Here is an 18,862-nt window from a genome sequence, read left to right as displayed (position 1 = left end):
GGGAAGGAGGCCCGAGGGCCGCGAAGAGCGGGCGGGGGGCGGCTGCGCTGCGTCCCGGAGCCTAGAGCCGCCGGGAGCCGGCCGGCGGGCGAGAGGGCGGAGGCGGCTGCAGGAGCAGCGGCGGCGGCGGCGGCGGCGGCATCTCCTCCTCACATGACCCCACTGTTTGTCCCCGTGATCAGCGCGAGCGGCTCCCGTGTCTCCTCCGTCCCCTCCTGCCGCGCGGCGTGAGCGCCGGGCTCGGGGCCCCCCCGGCCGCCCGCCCCCTCCCCTCCCTCCCTCCCCTCCCCTCCCCTCCCCCCCGGGCCCGGCGCCCCCCCCGCCCCCACCCCCCCCATGGACATGCTGGACCCGGGTCTGGATCCTGCTGCCTCGGCTACCGCTGCTGCTGCCGCCGCCAGGTAAGGGAGCCCGGCCGATCCGCGCCCCCGCGCGCCCTGGCCCCGGCCCTTCGGCCTGGCGGCCGGGCCGCCATGATCCCGAGCGGCCGCCGGGCCCAGCTCAAAATGGAGGCCGCGAGGGAGGGAGGACCCGCGCGAATATCCCTGGCCCCCGGACCTGGCGGTGCCGCAGCCCCAGACTGGGGCGGGCGGGATGGGGGCCCTGCACCTGGGCGAAGGGGCGGGGGCGTGGGCAACCTTGACCCCCTCTTCTTCCCGTCCTCCCCGCAGTCACGACAAGGGACCCGAGGCAGAGGAGGGCGTCGAGCTGCAGGAAGGTGAGTGCTCGCGGGGCCCACCGGGGCCGCGACCTGCGCCCGGGAGGGCACTGGGAGCGCTCTGGCCCGCGCCACCTCTGACCATCCCCCCTACCCTCCTCCGACCGCAGGCGGGGACGGCCCTGGGGCGGAGGAGCAGACGGCGGTGGCCATCGCCAGCGTCCAGCAGGCGGCGTTCGGCGACCACAACATCCAGTACCAATTCCGCACAGAGAATAATGGAGGACAGGTGAGCCTGCGGGCCCGGAGACCGGCGGGCAAGTGGAGGGTTGAGCCCCGGGTAGAGTGGGCGGGCTGGGAGGGGCTCGGACCTGGCCCCTACCCGGGCCCCAGCGCGGGTCTTCCTTCTCTGCTGCCCCCTGCAGGTGACATACCGCGTAGTCCAGGTGACTGATGGTCAGCTGGACGGCCAGGGCGACACAGCAGGCGCCGTCAGCGTCGTGTCTACGGCTGCCTTCGCGGGGGGGCAGCAGGCTGTGACCCAGGTGGGTGTGGATGGGGCCACCCAGCGCCCCGGCCCCGCTGCTGCCTCTGTGCCCCCAGGTCCCGCAGCGCCCTTCCCACTGGTAGGTGCCCAGCAACCCCCTGGGGGGATGGAGAAGGGACACTGCCTCTGTTCTTGGGGGAGCCCCAGGGGGTGGGGCACGTGGGACCAAGATGCTGCCTTCAGGCCCTCAGGTGAAATTTCTGTTCTGCACAGTGCAACCTGGGGCAAGATCTTTGGAATATTTTTTTTTTGTGAAAGGGGCATCACGGTAACAGGAAAGTCTCTTAAGAGTTAAAAGTGGGTCACTTCACTAAGTGATTGCTGAGTATCTGTCGAGTTCCAGGGCTGTGAGGCACAGGGCAGAGTGGCACACACAGAGGGGTTCCCCACTCTCCCTAGAGAATGCAGTAAACATCAAATATGGCAACTAGGGGATGGATTGGGGAACAAAGATGGCTAAGGGTGGCCTCTGTCCTCCTACTCCCTAGGCTGTAATCCAAAATCCCTTCAGCAATGGTGGCAGCCCGGCAGCTGAGGCTGTCAGTGGGGAGGCACGATTTGCCTATTTCCCAGCGTCCAGTGTGGGAGATACCACGGCTGTGTCCGTACAGACCACAGACCAGAGCTTGCAGGCTGGAGGTAAAGGAAGGAAGGGGCCAGGGCGGAAGGCAGGGGAGGCAACAGGCCTAGCAGGGAGGGAAGCTCCCCCGGCCAGGTCTGACTCTGTCCCCAGTTTTAGCACTAACCCCTGCTTTCCCTGCAGGCCAGTTCTATGTCATGATGACGCCCCAGGATGTGCTTCAGACAGGAACGCAGAGGACAATTGCACCCCGGACACACCCCTACTCCCCGTATGTGCAGGAGACCTGGTCCCAGGAGTAGGGGACACTGGGAGGGCCTGGTGTGGGGGCCCAAGGAAGGGAATGTGTTTCTGAAATCGGAGCCAGGCAGTTGAGTACACGGCAGGCAGTTGGTGTATTTTTTGGTCGGGTTTTGTTTCTTTAGTTTAAGTAAAGAAAATGCCATATTCTCTCCTCTCTCTCGTTTTTTCTCTTTCTCTCTCTGCGTATGGATACGTGTTGCAAAGATCATTTTTAAGTCTGACTCCTTAATAAACGTTTGGACCAATGGGCTGGAGGTAACATGCACCTATTTTTTTTTTTCTTTTCTAGGAAAATCGACGGAACCAGGACACCACGGGATGAGAGAAGGAGAGCTCAACATAATGAAGGTAAGGTCAGGGTGGAGCTGCTGGGCCTCACGGGCACAGCCTGGCCCGGTGCTTGGAGTCACAGATCAGCAGGCATGCGACAAGTACGTGAGAGGTGCTTGTCGAATGCTGGAAAAGCAGAAATGTGGAGGTTCGCTGTCGTGAGCAAATAGGCAGGAGGTGTGAGCTGCAGTGTGTTTAACATCCTGGCTAGTGACTTTGAATTAATTACTAATATTTTAAATGGCAAGTTTCACATTCATGTATGGATTTCCTGCTCCTTTTGGAAAGTTGGGTTGGTCTGGCTCACCTGGACCTGCCTTCCCACGAAGCAGCTGTTTTGCTCAAGCCCTCCCACGCCTCTGCCAGCCTAGCTTCCAGGAGTAGCTCTGGTCTGAGAGAGAGTACATCTGAAGATGAAACTGCGAGAAGTCCATGTCTCTGGCTGAGGCCAGAGCATGTCCAGGGGACACTCCCACCCAAATAGCCATCATTCAGCGGATATTTCCTGAAGGTGTATACTAGGCTGGGCAGTACATGCCCCGTGCCACTAGTCTGGAGTGTCCAGGAAACTCAGAGTAGTTCAGGCTGTTTGATTGAACACTGGGGATCAGGTGACGTTTCCCCCAGGGAAGTGGCCTTTGGGAGTGCCTGTCCAGCAGAGGGAAGCACAGGAAGGCAGGGTAGAGTGAGGTTGCTTCGTGGGTGCTGGTTTGGTTAAAGCAGAGGTTCTATGTGGAGTGCTTGGGAGGAGAGAGTTGGGAGGGTCAAGGAAGGCCTTGAACGTCAGGGTGAGGACCTGAGAGTCCTGAAGGTGTTTGATTGGGAGGTGGGCTTATGCGGCTGTGATCTAAGCTGCTCAGTGAGTTCAGGCATTCATTCAGCACATACGTACTGTGTGCCAGCCCCTGTTCTAGGCCTCAGATACAGCAGCAGATAATGGAACAGACACCTTGGCTCTTGCAGGGTGTTCATTCTGGTGGGAGAGACAGAAACTACAGAAAGCTACAATAAGACGTCAGGGAACATAAGTCATGTGTCACGTGAAGGAAGATAAGCCCGGGTAAGGAGATGGAGGGTTATGGCGGCAGTGTGCTCTGTAGGCCTCTCTAGGAGTGACGGCTGAGCAGGGGCCTGAATGGGAAGAGTCCCAGGCAGCGAGGGACAAGCAAGTGCAAACACCCAGGCCTGGGCTGGAACAGACTTGGTGTGTCTGAAGAAGAGCAGGTTTCAGGAAAGATAAGAGGAAGTTGGTGGGGTCGTGGGTGGCCTGGCCAGGGCCAGATCACGTGGGACCTTGTCAGAGGCCTTTCTGGGGTCCCCATTCCTAGGTTTTTATTCTGCTTCGAGGGGAAGTAAGCAGAGGGATTGTGTGTGGAGGCTGGATGGTGAGGGTGGTGGGGCACCAGAGGTTAGGGAAACGAGAGTTGACTGCAGCTGTGGGCCTCAGACAGGGCGGGGCCTGAACGGGGCTTGTGGGGGCCCGAGCTGTGGGGCGGAGGAGCACAAGGCTGCAGAATCAGGATTTCGTGAATCAGGCTTTCATGACGGGGTCAGGTTCATTTAAAGGGGAGGGTTGAGTGTGAGCTTGGTTTTGGGTGTGATGGGTTTCAGGGGTCTCCAGTTGTCTACCTTGGGCAGTCCTGGCTCTACTGCTTACTGGTCGTATGACCTTAGGCTGGTTCTTAACCTCCGCGCCTGTTCAGTCCTCTTAAGAACGCGTTAACGCGACTGACTACCCCAGAGGCTCGTAGTGAGGGTGCAGCGCGCTGAGTCGTGAGCCCCCAGCAGGGTGGTGTGCCGCCTGGTAAGACCACAGCTAACGATCGGGAGACCAGCCAGCCACCCTCCACCCTCCTCGCACTCTGCCTCTCACTGGATTAATCCAGCTCCAAAGTCGTGACTTCTCCTCATCCTGTAAAAATCAGTCTCGCTGCGACCTTGCCCTTGCCCTCCAGCTGTGGCCTGCCCACTCTCTCCTAACCTGCAGTGTTTGACCCACCCTCTGCCTGGCCTCCCCGTACCCTTGGCAGTCTGGCTCATTTCTCTATCAAAACGGCTCTATTTAAGGTCACTCGTGATGACCTCATTGCCAAATCCACTGGCTTCCTTTCCTGTCTGCGCTCCAAGCATCTGACCCTGCCCGTTCCCCTCCTTTCGGGAATGTTCCTTTCTGCTCTACCTGCTCTGATTCTCCTTTCCAGCCTGCTCCTGAGGGCAGGGCTTCACAGTCACGGCTGTCCTCACGAGGTGCTGAATGGGTAGGTCGGAGGGGGAGCTTGGGAGTCCGTGTTTCCACAAGTTCCCCAGGTGACTCTTCACGATGGGAGAGGTTTGGAAAGTGCTTTGGCTGTTAGCGTTTCTGGAGGTCCAGCCCCTTCCTCTAGCGGTCTCAGGAGAGTGAAACATCAGGCCCAGGGATGGTCAGTATCCCCGAGACCCTATCCCCGGTTGTCGGTGTTTGTCATTTCTCCCGGGAGTGCGTCTGCGAGCTTTATCCAGAAAAGTATGTGATTCCAAAAAGGAGAGACTGCCCCCTGATGCCCTCCCAGGGCTTCCCCTGCCCCCCGCACTGCACAAAGCTGTCTTTCTGCTCCATCTCTCTGGATCTCCTTTGCACCCATATTTTGAAGTGCCCGTTCAGAATCTCCATTTTTGGTTGTCCTTGAAACACCTCACACTCAACTTGTCCAAGACAGAACCTTCTGTCCCTCCTTCCCAAAGCCTCCCTTTTCCAGAGTAGCAAAAGGCACCCCTGTCCTGATTACCGCAGCCGGACTTGAGAGCCAGGCCATTTCGGCTCTGCCCTGTTCCCTCACATCCACAAACCCTGAGACGCTGTGCCGAAGTGGACTTCAAATCAGCTCTGTCTCCTTTTTCCCTCTTTCCCACATTTCTTGGTACCACAGGGGCCCATCTCTGGGCCGCAGATGCTTCAGGGGCCTGAGGGAGTCAGGATACTTAGTGTGGCAGAAAGGGGAGTGGTGATCCCTGTGGAGAACTGGGGTCTGTGTGTCTGTCCTGCCTGAAGGGTGACTGCATGGTGCCAGCCATCGCTGCCGTGTCAGAATTTGGGCCCACTACTGCCAGAACCTCTGAGGAGCCAGAAATCTAGGTCTTTATATGAAGTCTGATTTTTGAGTTGCTTTTTCTATGCATCGGTTTCCACTCATACTGTTACTAATTTATTTCTTCTGCTTAATATGGGTTTAATTTGCTGGGGGTTTTCCCCTGTCTCTCAAGATGATTTTAAGCCTGCCTTTTTTCTCAATTTAAGCCTTTACAGTTGCGAATTCCAGTCCAATGCTGCTTTAGCTCTATCCCATTTGGATAGGTTGTGCTCTCTTGTCATTCAATTAAAGATATTTCTAGTTCTCCTTATGATTTCTTTGAGCCATGGCTTAGTTGGAAGTGTGTTGTTTAACTACGAATGTTTATGGATTTTTTGGCTATCTTTTTGTTATTGATTTTTAAGTGAGTTTTGTTGTGGTCAGAGAACATACTCTATGTATATAATTTCAGTTATTTGAAATTCGTTGAGACTTACTTTTACGGCCCCAAATACGGTCTATTTTGGTGAAAGTTTCTGTGTGTGTTTGAAAAGACAGTGTATGTGCTGCTTTGTGTGGAGTGTTCCGTCGGTGGTATAGGTCAGGTTGACTGACAGTGTTCAGGTTTTCTATCCTCATTTTTTTATCTACTTGTCCTGTCAATTGCTGAGGAGTGTTGATGTCTTACATTTGTGGATTTGCCCATTTCTCCCATTAGTCCTGGCAGATTTTGCTTCTAAATTGTGTTTTAAATGTTGTATGGGTGTGACTTAAGACTTCTGAGAAACGGACATGGCCTTGGTTTTAACTGGTCTTCCTCCATTTCGGTTGTGCCGAAGTGGTCTTCCCAAGCCACAGGCCTGACCGCATTGCCAAGAAAGGCCCTAGACTCGAGGGCCTAGACCCCTAGGGGAAGAGAAGACAAGGTCCAGACCTGCTAGCAGGGCATTCAGGGGTTCTCAGCCTGTTTCTGCAATCTATTCCTGCCACCCTGCGCCACCCCCTGCACCCTCCAAGGTGTTTCCATATCACCGTTTCTGGGTTTCTTGATGCCTGTTGGCCTGATGTCCTTCCTCTCAGAAACCAGCCCAAATGTTTCCTTTCTAAATCCTTCTCTGAAGATATGCCCCACCTCACTCCATGCAGAATGCATCGTTCCCCAGGCACTCGGTACAGTCTTCAGTTACAACACACAGTCCTGTGGCGTCGGTGTCTCCTGTTCACGTGCATGTCACGCTGGTGCTGTGAGTGCCAGCAGGACAGAGGTTGAGTCCACCATGGACTTCAGCCTCGCGGAGTGCCCTGCACACAGTAGGGCAGGCGGTAAATTTTGAAGAAGCAAATGCAAACTGCTGTCCCCCGCCCCCGCATCCCTGCCCCCGGTGGCTTGAAGTGAGGAGTGTGTGTGGGATGCAGCTGCAGCACGGAGCCCAGGCTCAGGAATGTCGGGCTGCGGGAGGGTAGAGGAAGGAACTGGGCAGCCATCTGCTCTAGAGCTCCTCAGCTGAACCCCTAGAGTGGAGCGCGCTGCTGAGGGACGTGGTGGCCAGTGCTGCCAGACCTGGGCAGGCCCTTAGCTCCGCTGCTGTTTTGGACCACAGAGTCCCCAAAGACCGTAAGACAGGGTCGTCCTCGCTGGGAAAGTTCACTCACCATGGTAGTGATGGGGCCCAGGTCTGTGCACTCGCTGACCCCAGGGCCAGGGTCAGGTGAAGCTCAATACTGGGCATCATCTTACCGTGGTAGGGGGAGGTTTCGGCGGAAAGAGAGGAGAGGGAGGGAGGAAGCGAGTCCACGTGGGAGGATGTTGTCACCGAGGCCAAAGTGGGGGGCTCTTGGAAGGACCGGTCAGCAGCGAGTGGGCAAAAGCAAGTGCCCGGAGAAGACAGCTGGATGTGCCTGTTAGTGGCCAGGCCCACCCTTTGAGGGAGAGTCGGGTCGGGGGGTGGGGCTGGCCTCAGCGGAGGAGAGGAGTCAGGAGCAAGCTTCTGGCCCACCCCATCTTTCTCACGCTCACCCGACCCCTCCCCCAGTCTCCCAACCCTGAGAAAATACCCCTTGGCCCTCCTTGCCAGGTCCCACCTACGGTCCCCGCTCCTCTATAGACACCACCTGCATTTGTCCATGGGCTGCCCTGGCAGGGGGATGAGAGTGTGTGGGTGAGAGTCACAGGGGCAGCTGGGCTTTCTTGTGTGTCCCCAGCAATTGCCTAGTACGAAGGGCTGGGATAGCTTTGTTCAGTGAGCCCCAAACCAGGGGTCTCAGGCTGCCATGCAGGCAGACCCCAGGCCGCCGTAATAGGTCACGACAGGCCAGATGAGAAGACAGGGCAAAGACACATACGAGTCCTGCCTGAAGGGGGCAGCTTCCCTGCAACTCAGCAGACAGAGTGAGGTTGTGGTGTTTTATGAAATAAATCACAAATCTGGACTTTTCAAGTGAAATATGCCAGTAGTTTGTCAAACCTGGCCTTCAAGAGAGGGTTCGTAGCGCTTCTTCCTGGGTGACCCAGTGCCCTGATGGGCCAGGCCCCTGAGAGCCGCAGTGCCAGCCAGGGAAGCTGAGACTTGCTGCGGGGGCCCTGGAAAAGGACTTCCAGTGGAGGTGAGACGTGGTCAGACCGTGATTTTAAAGATGAAAAGAGAAATAGGATCATGGAGCCCAGAGCTGTGGGGAGACCTGAGCACCATGGAGAATCAAATGCAGGGGCTGTGGGGACTGGAGAAGGGTGCCCGGGTCCTGTGTTAAGGGCTCTGGCCCATTCTTGCCTGCCAAGAACACGTGCCCACTGTGGCCACAACTCCAGTTTTCAAAAGAGGCCAATTGTTAGGTGAAGTTTCCTAATTTTTAAATGTTGAATCAGATTTTTGAAAACACGCTGGACGGGTAAAGCGAACCCTGCAGCCCCCCAGCTGTCGATTCTGCCTTGAGGTACGTGTGGCACTTGAGGGTTCCTCTTGAGGAGCGATGTGGAGTGGGCTGGAGCCAGCTGCCTGGGTTCAGATCGGAGCCCCGCACTTGCTGGCGGTGTGACCTTGGGTGGCCTCGGCTCTCATGGCACCTGCCTTAGGAGGTGAATCGCCTGGGCACAGAGGGAGTGCTGTGAACGTAGCCTCGTTCTTGCTGTTCTTGCTGCAGTGGAGCGGAGGCGGAGGGACAAGATCAACAACTGGATCGTCCAGCTTTCAAAAATCATTCCAGATTGTAATGCAGATAATAGCAAGACAGGAGCGGTGAGTGCCCTCCGGCCCTCAGTGCTGTTGCGGCCTATCCCCGACCCCTTGCGGAGAGTCTGCCTGGCCACCAGAGGCGGGAGCCGCCCGGGGCCGAGCCAGTGGGCGGCGGGCGGCGGCCAGCGGGCGGTGCTGACGCTCATGCCCACCCCCCAGAGTAAAGGAGGGATCCTGTCGAAGGCCTGCGACTACATCCGGGAGCTGCGCCAGACCAACCAGCGCATGCAGGAGGCCTTCAAGGAGGCCGAGCGGCTGCAGATGGACAGTGAGCTCCTGAGGCAGCAGGTGAGCGGCAGGCCTGGGCGGGTGGCGAGGCGCGCCCAGGAACCCCAGGACGCGGGGAGCCAGCCCCGGCTGCCTGTGCCCCGTCGTGTCTGGCAGATCGAGGAGCTGAAGAACGAGAACGCCGTGCTCCGCGCCCAGCTGCAGCAGCACAACCTGGAGATGGTGGGCGAGAGCGCCCGGCAGTGACGCCGTCCGCAGCGTGCGGCGCGGGCCGCCTCCGGGCCCCTGCCGTCCCTTTCCCCAGCCCTTAGCACAGAGAGGGACAGACGCCCCTCCCCCAGCTGCGTTTTTTATAGTAGATTTTTAACAAAAAACGGGGAGAAATAATGAATTTCTGTGGATAAGCACCCACTGCTCTCCTCAACTTGGAAACAATATCCTCCCTGCCCGTCTGTCTGTCTCCCTTCTCCCGGCCCCTACTCAGCCCTGGCACTTCTAGTGGCCTCACCTGGAGGCAAGAGGAAGGAGGACAGAGCCCCTGCCATACCCCACTGCCTCCTTGGACTCTAGAGGTACTGAGACAGGGTGCTTATGGGAAGGAGGGGAGCCTTTGGGGGGCCAGCCCTGGGGCCTGGACCTAAGCAGGGAGGCCATGTCCCACCCCACCTCTTGTTTCTGGAACCCTGCTCCCCTTTGGGTGTGTGAGTGTGTTCTAATTTTCTTTATGGAAAAAAATGGACAAAAAAAAATAGAGAGAGAGAGAGGTATTTAACTGCAATAAACTGGCCCCATGTGGCCCCGCCTTGTCTGTCTGTGTATCTGTCCATCTCAGGTGTGGGGAGGGAGTCTGGGGTCTGTGCAGGGCTCCTGAGGGCAGGGCTTCCCTCTTGTGTTGGTGGCTGTGTGCTGGTCCCTGCCATCCAGTACCGCCTGGTACCCAGTCTGTTGGTTGTGTGGATGAAGGAATTAAGGAATGAATGGCCTCGTGGAGGCCCCAGGTGTTGCATATGTGGTGTGGGGGACAGGGGGAGCCAGGGTCAAGGACATGTCCCATGTGTTTGGAGGAGAGGCTGGGGTCTTCGTGTCACCAGTTCCTAAACAGGACTGGCTCCTGGCCCTGCTCTTCTGGGCTGACGCCCTCCCCTCTGCATCAGCCAATGGTGGGGCCTGGCCTTGAGCACCCCCACCCCCAGGGAGGGCAGATGGCCAGGAAGCCAGGCTTGGCCCGTCAGCCTGTCGCCTTGCGCTGCAACTCTGGCGCCTGTGCTGTGACCCCTGCCCCTGGTTGATGATGAAACCTGGCCTGAGTTGAGATGCAGTGATGCCTGGCAGTGCTGGGTGATGCTGCTGTGTCTCCCCGTGCAACTCCAGCCACTCCCAGCATCTAGGCCTGGTCACCTGACTGAGCTCGCCACGCTGCGCCCATCCCAGATGCCCCCAGCTGGTTTCTTCCTTCCAAGGGCCCCGTCTCCTCTCCTCCTCTGTCTGAGAGTGAGGTTGTGTGCAGCTGGAGGGGCCTAACAGAGTGAGTGGGGAGGCAAATGGCAGGGAACAGCATTACTTCCCAAGGGCCCCCCACTTTTGTGCTCTTTTTGAGTGGGCCCTGGCAGCAGTTTGGGGCCAGGAAGAAGAGTTCATTCCTTGACAGCACCATCCCCAGGTTCGTAGGGTTAACACTGGATGGCCCTAGAGTGAGTCGGAGAGGGAAAATGGCCAAGGGGCCATCTCTGGAGTCAAGGTTTGCTGTTCTCCTGGGCCGTGTGCGCTCTAAGATGGTTCAGGTCATGGGTAGCAGTGAGGTTGCTGCAGTCGGGCAGCCTCAGCTCAGCTCCCCTTCGCGTGGTGGGCAGGGAGCCGGCCCTCTGAAGGAAAGCCTGGGTGGTTAGTGTTTGCCGACGTCTGTGGCGTAAGGACTCCCACATCAGTGGGTTTCAAGGTGCCAACACGATGCCCCTAACTTTGGAGTTGGGATGGGACGCGCACAAGCTGCTCGTTGAGCCATATGGGCCAGGTCCGGCAGACCCACCGTGCCCTCCTGTGTTTTCTGGGAGGCAGGAAAGCCTGGGGATGAGGGCACAGGCCCCAGTCAGGCTGCCCGGGCTGAAGTCCCGACTGCCTCTGGCTGGCCGAGCTTGGGCAGCGCCCTCACCTTTGCCTGCAGCTCCTCTCCTGAAAAGTGAAGAAAGTAAGTCTCAGGTGGGCATGGTGGACTCCTCTCTCAGGAGCAGGATCTAGGAAGCCTGGCCCCTGGGGTCAGTGGCTGAGAAGGCAGCTAGCACCCGGAATACAGAGCAGAGCCCAGGATGGGTCAGGTAGGAGCTGCCCAGAGGATAGGTGGCACAGGCCGAGTTAACCCAAAAGTGAGGCAATACACCTGCCGGCTCATGAGGTGCAGTCAGATGTTAGCTATTACCGTCACCACTGTCTTTTTTGGCCCAAAGTTCGCAGGAACATTTCCCAGATACCAGGGCCACATCTTAAGTTTCTGACACTTGAAAAACCCTACAGGTGGGGCTTCCCTGGAGGTCCAGTGGTTAAGACTTTGCCTTCCAATGCAGCGGGTGCGGGTTCCATCTCTGGTCGGGGAGCTAAGATCCCACAGGCCTCATGGCCAAAAACCAAAACAAAACAGAAGCAATATTGTAACAAATTCAATAAAGACTTTAAAAGTGGTCCACATCAAAGAAAAAAAAAAAAGACCCCATACGTGTTCTGGGGGCTCCTGTCGACACAGACTCCTGCACGTGGCCGTCACGGTGTTCCCTGCCCGGCAAGTGACAGCCATATGGCATGTGAATGAGGAGGCCGGGGAAGGGTGGGGAAGGAGGGTGCCTCACTCCTGCTCATCGACCAGTTCAGCTGCTGGGGCAAAAGGTGGAATTTTTTCTGAAATCAACAGGGTGATGTCATGTTGGGGAAAGTGTTTCCCAGGTGGCTGGCAAGAGGCGTGTGTCTGTGGTCGCGTCTGTCCCACCTCCTGGACACACCTCTGCTGGCTGAGGGTGACACAACCCTGTTCCCTGTCACTCTGTTCCCGCTTATCTCTCCCGCCTTTTCGGCGCCACCACCTTCTTGGAAATGAGTTGGGCCAAAGGGGAGGGGGCTTAGCATCCCCGCCCCCCCTCCCCCAGGAGGCCCCATAAAAGCAACTGTAACTGGGCTCCCAGACACCAGAGCAAGTCCTAGACGTAACAGAAGGACAGCCAGACGGACGGCACAATGGCACTGAACGCGCAGATCCGGGCCACCTGCCTCCTGCTTCTCCTGGTCAGCCTGACCAGTGGCTTCGTTCTCCCACCCCAGGTGAGAGCCCACAGGGTCTGGGCCCAGGAGGGCAGCCAGAATCGCAACGGAGAGCCAGGCCCCTGGGAGGGGACAGCGGAGGGCAGCAGGAGACCCCAGCACGGGCCAGAGCTCAGGGCAAGCAAAGGGGGACAGACAGCTGCTCGAAGTGCAGAGATGGGGTACTGAGTAGCAGGGACTGGGGGCCCTGATCTAATTCCACAGTTATTTATTGAGGGCCTACTCTGTGTTAAGTCCTCTTCTAGACAGTGGTGACCAAGCAGTGAACAAGGTAGATGAGAGAAGACTCTCGTGGAGCTTACATCCTGGTCAGGGAAATTAGTCAGTGAACTTAAAACAAGTGAACACTTGTGTTCAGTAAATGCTATTCGTGAATAACATAAAAGATGGTGGAAGAGTGGTGATGTGGGTTGGCTTCTTTAGCTGGCATCAAGGGCTGGCTCTTTTGTGAGAAAATGTTATTTGACCTATGACAGGGAGGAGAAGAGAAGGGGGCAGCCAGCCAAGACCAAGGTGGGGCAAGCATGGTGTACCTGAGGACTAGAGGGCTTGGTAAGGGAAGGAGATGGTGCTTCGAGAGGAGACCAAGGGGTGGCCATGCCACGTCTCGTGGGCAACTGTGCAAACGCTGATCTTCCTCTAAGCACAGGGGAAGCCCTGCAGGCTTTTAAGCCGAGATCTGACGGATAACCCATGCGGAACGGGTTGTAAGGGACAAGATACAGGCAGGGACTGGCCTCCAGGCCACGGAGAGTGCTACGGAAGAGTGAGCAGCTGTGGAGAGAGAAGACAGATCTGGGATGTTTGTAGGCAGGAGAACCACCCGTGGGAAGGTGCGGAAAGGCCACAACGTAAGGCCACTCCTAGGATTCCAGCTGAACCAGCGGACCCAACCCCTGGGGAGGAGCTGGTCGGTAGGAGCGAGACTGAGAGCTCTGCCGGGGCCCTGCCGTCCTCAATTCCCCTTTTGCTTTCACAGACAAGACAGCTCGCAGACCTCCAGACCCAGGACACAGCAGGAGCTGCAGCTGGCTTGACGGTGAGGTCCCCTGGCACTCCCTTCAGAGCCTCCCACGCCTTCCCATGCCTACGCCCCGCTCACTGCCCTTCTTTCCCACAGCCCGTGCTCCAGAGGCTGAGACGAGACACCCACATCCCCATCTGCATGTTCTGCTGCGGCTGCTGTTTTAAAGCAACATGTGGGTTATGCTGCAGAACATAGAGCAGCCCCTGCTGCCCTGCCCCCAGTCCCTTATTTATTCCTGCTACCCTCCAACCCTCAGTGAACGGTCTTGGAATAAAATGTCCGGTTCTAGCTCTTATTTTCCAAACCAGAGTCCATTGTCTTTTCTCCCTGCCAAAGGCCTATGCCAGAGGCTCGTTGTGGCCCCTGTCTTGGGAGGGCCAGTGCTCGGTGGGGTGTGCGGGGTTGGTGTGTACTGGGGCTTGCAAGGAAGCTTGTTGAGGGATAGTTGGTTTCTGTTCTTCCCATCTTTCCCCACTTCAGAAAACGTCGAATTTATGTTGCAACAGCAGGGAATGAAAGTTAAAGTTTCCTCCTTACAATCTTCTGCAATTTACAGGGGTAAATTCACATGCCTAGCAAGGGTTCTCAGAGTAAGGTCTGGGGACTGCTCCAGGGCTCCACAAGGTGGAAACTACTAAGATGTTTCCCGTCTTTCTCACTCTCATTCCCTCGTGAGTGGACAGCGAGGCCCCATGACGTGTGAGGACGTCATCCTTCTGACGTCTGGTAGATTGTGTGCTTGTGTATCTTGTGCTTTAAAAATTTCTGTTTCAATTTCTAATAGATTAAGCACCTATAGGTATAACTCACTAGAACACAAGGTTTTTGAAGTTCTCAGTAAGTTTTCAGAGTATAAAGGGGTCCTGAGACCAAAACACTTGAGAACCACTGGCCTTCAGGGACCACTAGGTGACACAAATGAGTGAGATGTGATGGATTTGTTTCACAGGAGCATCTTCACTTATATTCTCTCAATAACAACATACTTTGCATAGGAGATACGTAGGACAATACTGTTCATCTCCACAAGCGGTTGAATTCCCTCCCTTGCTTCTTGAAAACTGTATCCCTCTCAATTTATCTGATTTCCCCACTTTTGATAGAAGAAATGCAAGATGCATTTCACTATCATCTTAGCCCATGAGAACACCTCTGCGCTAGCGTGACGATAAAGGGCCTCGGCCATTTGGCCTCAATGTTGCATAAAGATAGGGAGTGAGGAGGCCTGGGGCCCCATCTAAAGAGGGCTGCCAGACATAGCTGCCGTGCCCACAGGCAGGCGACACATGGCTAGAGCGCCTTTTCAAGAGAAGGTGGCGGGCTTCCCTGGTGGCGCAGTGGTTGAGAGTCCGCCTGCCGATGCAGGGAACGCGGGTTTGTGCCCCGGTCCGGGAAGGTCCCACATGCTGCGGAGCGGCTGGGCCCGTGAGCCATGGCCGCTGAGCCTGCGCGTCCGGAGCCTGTGATCCACAACGGGAGAGGCCACAACACTGAAAGGCCCGCATACCGCAAAAAAAAAAAAAAAGAGAAGGTGGCAATCCTTATTTTATGTGAAATTTCCTGATCTTTAAAATATTGACAACTGATGAAAGGAATCTGATTTTTTAAAAATCAACACCCTAGGAGCCAAACCAAACCCAGCTGGTAGCCAGATCAGCCCCGTACACTACCGACTTCTGCCTCGGAAGCCGCGAGAGGTTGGTTCTCTGGGAGAGGTTTTCCTGAACAGAGACCGAAGGATGGGGAGAGGAAGACGTGGGGAGCTTGGCGTCCTTTTAGCTGCGGGATCTCACAGGCATCCTCCTCTTGCTCTGAAACCCCACTTCCTCATCTGTAAAAGGACAGAAGCCTCTACAGTACTCAGATCGTTGGGCTGTTGAGATGCTCAGAGAGGGAGGAGTGTGAGTGGAAACTGTCAAATACCTCATCAATGCAAAGGATTCGTATTGACAGAGGAGGTGGAGGCCTCTCAGACCCTCCTGATGAATAAACACCGGGAGGTGGGAAACCCAAAATTGCTAATTGCACTTGATGATACCAGTGCTCTTCTCTCACCTTAGCCGGTCCTTCAGGTGGTCCTAGTGATGTGAGGCGGAGGCACCCAAACATTAGCGTGCACCCGACTCTCCTGGAGGGCCTGGTAAAATGCAGATTTGGCAGGTCTGGGGTGGGGCCTTAGAATGTGCATTTCTAACGAGCTCCCAGCTGATACTGCTGCTGCTGGCCTGGGGGCCACAGTTTGAAGACTCCTGCTGTTGAAGCTGCCAACTCTGGCTGAGGGCAGAGAGCGCCTCTGGGTTGGACCAACCACCCACTACCCCTCAAGAGCACGTGCAACGAGTGGGCCTGGGAAGGCTTGATTCTGCCCTGAGATCAATTTTGCTTGGTCTGCACAATGTTTTAGACAAAAATTGGGCTAATATCTAAAGATAGAGGTATTTCACATAAAAATCTGAACTCCTGCTGTTATGGGCTGAACTATGTCCCTCTAAAATTTATACGTTGGGAATTCCCTGGTGGTCCAGTGTTTAGGACTAGGTGCTTTCACTGTGGTGGCCTGAGTTCAATTCCTGGTCGGGGAACTAAGATCCCACAAGCCGCATGGCAAAATAGAATAGAATAGAATAGAATCAAATAGAATAGAATAGAATAGAATAGAATAGAATAGAATAGAATAGAAAGAATAGAATAGAATAGAATCAAATAGAATAGAATAGACTAGAATGATCTATATGCTGAAGTCTTAATCCGCAGTGCGATTGTGTGGCATTTGGTGCTAGGGTCTTTACAGAGATAATCACATTAAAAGGAGGTCATTACGTTGGGTCCTAATACAATAGGACCGGTATGATTATAAAAAGTGGAAATTTGGACACAGAGACCCGCATATAGGGAAAATACCATGTGGACATGGAGACTTCTATCCTCCAGCACTGTGAGACAATAAACTCTGTTTCTTCAGCCACCCAGTTCGTAAGACTTTGTCACAGTAGTCCTAGCAAACTAACACACCTGCCTCGCCTGGAAGGGCCCGGTGATCAGGCAGCACTGGTAGCGGGATCTGAGTAGCACCTCTCCTTTCTCCTGGCACATGCTCTCCGGTCCCCCAGTCCTCCCTTGGGCTGGAGACCCGAGTGCAGATCCCAGCGATAGAGCCCTCTGTGGGACTCACTCATGTGTACATCCCGCCCCCAGGGACAGCCGTCATTCAGTTCACACCCGGAAAGACGATAGACCCGCCCCCCTAAAATGCTCAGGCACAAGACCCCAAGGCGGTTGGCGTTGATGCTGAAGGCTGTGACATGAGTCCCCTAGGATCTCCGTGTCCTCTCCCAGAGCCCAAGCACCACGCCACGCTCTGGTCTGGAACCCTGGCGTTCAAGCCCCAGCCCACTCTCAGTGGGCCTTTGTCCCTGACTGGGAAAGGCACGGGCAGAGTCTGACATCATGAAGCCCGAGGTGGGGGTGGGACTCCCCATCCCCCTCCATCCCCAGTCTGAGGGATTTCCCCACCCATCACCCTCTGCATCTCCCCCCCTCACCCCCGGGGCCGGGCTCTCCCTTGGGAGAAAGGACCCTCCCCGCCTCCCTCCCTACTGCCCTGGCCTGAAGGAGGACAGAAGATGCCCCAGTGTGACTAAACAGCTCATGATCAAACCACTACTCCGCTTCATCACACCACCATCACCATGCAAAGGTCATGACCAATGGGAGGGGCTGGGGTGGCAGGAGGATCACCGTGGACTCTGCACACAGAGGGTCCCTACCCAGCTCAGAGAGTCAGCACAGCCCTGGCTGAGCACCCTCTGTGCACCAGGCACTGTTCTAGGGGATACAGTGGTGAACAAGACAGACAGACAGACAGGCGGAGACCTGAGCTCAGATGCCAGTGGGGAAGCAGCTCACTGAGGGTGCAGGTTGGCAAATGGCGTGCTGAGGGCCACAGAGGGACCGGGCAGCATTTAAACAGAGGAACTTGGCTTGGTGAGAGGGGCCGGGCAGGCTTCCAGAGGAAGCAGCGTCCAAGCTGGGAGCCAACAGGCCGCACAGGCTACGGCCAGCAGCGGAGCGGGGAGTGGGACAGGGCAGGGGAGCTTTCTAGGAGGAAGGAAGAGGCGTCAAGGCCTCCGCTCAGGGCATTTGAGGATCACACCCGTGCACCCACTCTGTGCTGACGAATCTTAACTCTGCCAGGAGCCAGCCTCCCGGCAGGCTAGGTTGGGCATAAGCAGCCCATGGCCTGTCCTCCTGGAGATCATGTTATCACGGGAGGAGAGAGTCAACACATAAGGTTGTTTCCGATGGCAAGAAGTGGCTGGAAGACAATAGACCAGGATGTGGGTACCAAACGCGACACCCTCTAGAGAGGGTGGATGTGACTGGAGCCGAGGGTGAGATGTCCTGCCTCCTCCTCCTGGCCACACCGGCCTCTGTGGCCTCTCAGGCCCGGGGTTATCCCTAACACTGCCACCAAGATCCCCTAGACGCTGAGGACAATGCCTTCTGCTTCTCAGCCTGAGACTCCAGAGATCTTAGAGCATCCTCCCAGGGACCCAGAACCAGGGTACGCAGTGATGGAGGGGGGAATGAGTGAGGCAGCCGCCCCCAGCCCCTCCAGGAAGGAGCTCGTAGAACCCAGGCATCAGGCTGCCCAGTTCAAGCAGCGGTGACAAGGGCCCTTTGTGCCCCCCTCCCCCGGGGGCAGGGAGGAGCTGGGCCTTGGAGGCAGGCGGCCCCTGGCACCCAGGGGGAGGGGAGGGGCTGGTCAGTGGGGGCCTAGACCCTGGGAGGCCAGGGGACTGCGAGCGGGGCCTGCGGAGCAGAGGGTGCAGAAGCAAGAGCATCAGGTGAGTACTGCAGCCGAGAGGGCTGTGGGACGGGGAGGAGAACAGAGGACTGGGGCTGAGAGCACTGGGCAGGGCCGCCTGGGGCATGTGCAGTACGAAGCGGTCTGGGCCGTGGATGGTGGCTGGGAGCTGCCGCTAATTTAGGGTGGGGGAGGGTGCTGCTTAGGATTGCTCTGGGCGTGGGCTGGGACCGCGGCAGGGACAGTGACGGGGCCTTGGGAAGAAACCACAGAGAGAAAGAATGAAGAGCCCTCCTCAGCACCCCTCTGGTGGACGTTCTGCCCTGGGGCTCCTAAGTCTGTGGCAGATGGGTGGAAGTCATCCAGGGACAGGTGAAGAGTGGAGGGATGCCCAGGTGATCAGACGTCTGCCTCCTGCCATCTGGGAGGGTGCGGGCACAGGGGGCTGTGAGTGAGCAAGTTCCAGCACCTGAGCACCTGACGGGGGCGCGTGTGCACATGCACGTGCACGTCTCTTAGTGAGTCGTAATCCACATCCGTGTTTCTCCACCTTTATTTACACCCCACTAAGGAAAGCTTTTAGACCTGTTTTTCCTAATCCAGCTCCCCCCGTGAGATCTTAATATTACGGATAGACTGTATATGTTTATATACCGTGGTCCTTTAGAGAGCCACAAACCACTGTAATAACTAAGATTTTTCTGGACCCCACCCCAAGAACCAATTTTCACCCCCATTCAGATTGCATGGTCTACACACTTGTTTCACACGTCTGCCCAGGCCCCGTGGCCCTCACCTGTGT

The 18,862-nt window shown here is 56.5% G+C and overlaps 2 protein-coding genes across 3 annotated transcripts; both read left to right on the top strand.

Moving 5' to 3' along the window:
* The first annotated feature begins 299 nt into the window (after window positions 1-299).
* USF2 (upstream transcription factor 2, c-fos interacting) lies at window positions 300-9,731 on the top strand. 2 transcript variants are annotated; one of them, XM_082676228.1, is made up of 10 exons: window positions 300-401; window positions 672-718; window positions 829-947; window positions 1,084-1,203; window positions 1,694-1,844; window positions 1,969-2,056; window positions 2,378-2,436; window positions 8,604-8,698; window positions 8,855-8,983; window positions 9,080-9,731. In XM_082676228.1, the coding sequence occupies exons 1-10, from the start codon at window positions 337-339 to the stop codon at window positions 9,167-9,169; spliced, it is 963 nt and encodes a 320-aa protein (XP_082532354.1). In that variant the 5' UTR covers window positions 300-336; the 3' UTR covers window positions 9,170-9,731. The 2 variants fall into 2 exon arrangements, with proteins under 2 accessions (XP_082532354.1, XP_082532353.1); XM_082676227.1 differs by having other exon boundaries at window positions 1,084-1,284.
* Window positions 9,732-12,068: 2,337 nt separating this feature from the next.
* On the top strand, window positions 12,069-13,557 carry HAMP (hepcidin antimicrobial peptide). Its single transcript, XM_082677151.1, has 3 exons — window positions 12,069-12,226; window positions 13,206-13,265; window positions 13,347-13,557. The coding sequence occupies exons 1-3, from the start codon at window positions 12,143-12,145 to the stop codon at window positions 13,446-13,448; spliced, it is 246 nt and encodes an 81-aa protein (XP_082533277.1). The 5' UTR covers window positions 12,069-12,142; the 3' UTR covers window positions 13,449-13,557.
* Window positions 13,558-18,862: the final 5,305 nt, after the last annotated feature.

Source organism: Grampus griseus (genome assembly GCF_964374135.1).
Source record: "Grampus griseus genome assembly, chromosome: 19".
Taxonomy (NCBI): Eukaryota; Metazoa; Chordata; class Mammalia; order Artiodactyla; family Delphinidae; genus Grampus; species Grampus griseus.
Note: the sequence above shows the minus strand (reverse complement) of the source record. Positions and strands in the feature narration are given on the sequence as shown.

Excerpts from the sequence above, each read along its gene's own strand:
- HAMP (XM_082677151.1), top strand. The coding sequence starts at position 12,143 with ATGGCACTGAACGCGCAGATCCGGGCCACCTGCCTCCTGCTTCTCCTG. Across the intron at positions 12,227-13,205 it reads GCTTCGTTCTCCCACCCCAG|ACAAGACAGCTCGCAGACCT; the intron begins GTGAGAGCCCAC and ends TTGCTTTCACAG. Across the intron at positions 13,266-13,346 it reads GAGCTGCAGCTGGCTTGACG|CCCGTGCTCCAGAGGCTGAG; the intron begins GTGAGGTCCCCT and ends TCTTTCCCACAG.
- USF2 (XM_082676227.1), top strand. The coding sequence starts at position 337 with ATGGACATGCTGGACCCGGGTCTGGATCCTGCTGCCTCGGCTACCGCT. Across the intron at positions 1,285-1,693 it reads CCGCAGCGCCCTTCCCACTG|GCTGTAATCCAAAATCCCTT; the intron begins GTAGGTGCCCAG and ends CCTACTCCCTAG. Across the intron at positions 2,437-8,603 it reads GAGAGCTCAACATAATGAAG|TGGAGCGGAGGCGGAGGGAC; the intron begins GTAAGGTCAGGG and ends TTCTTGCTGCAG.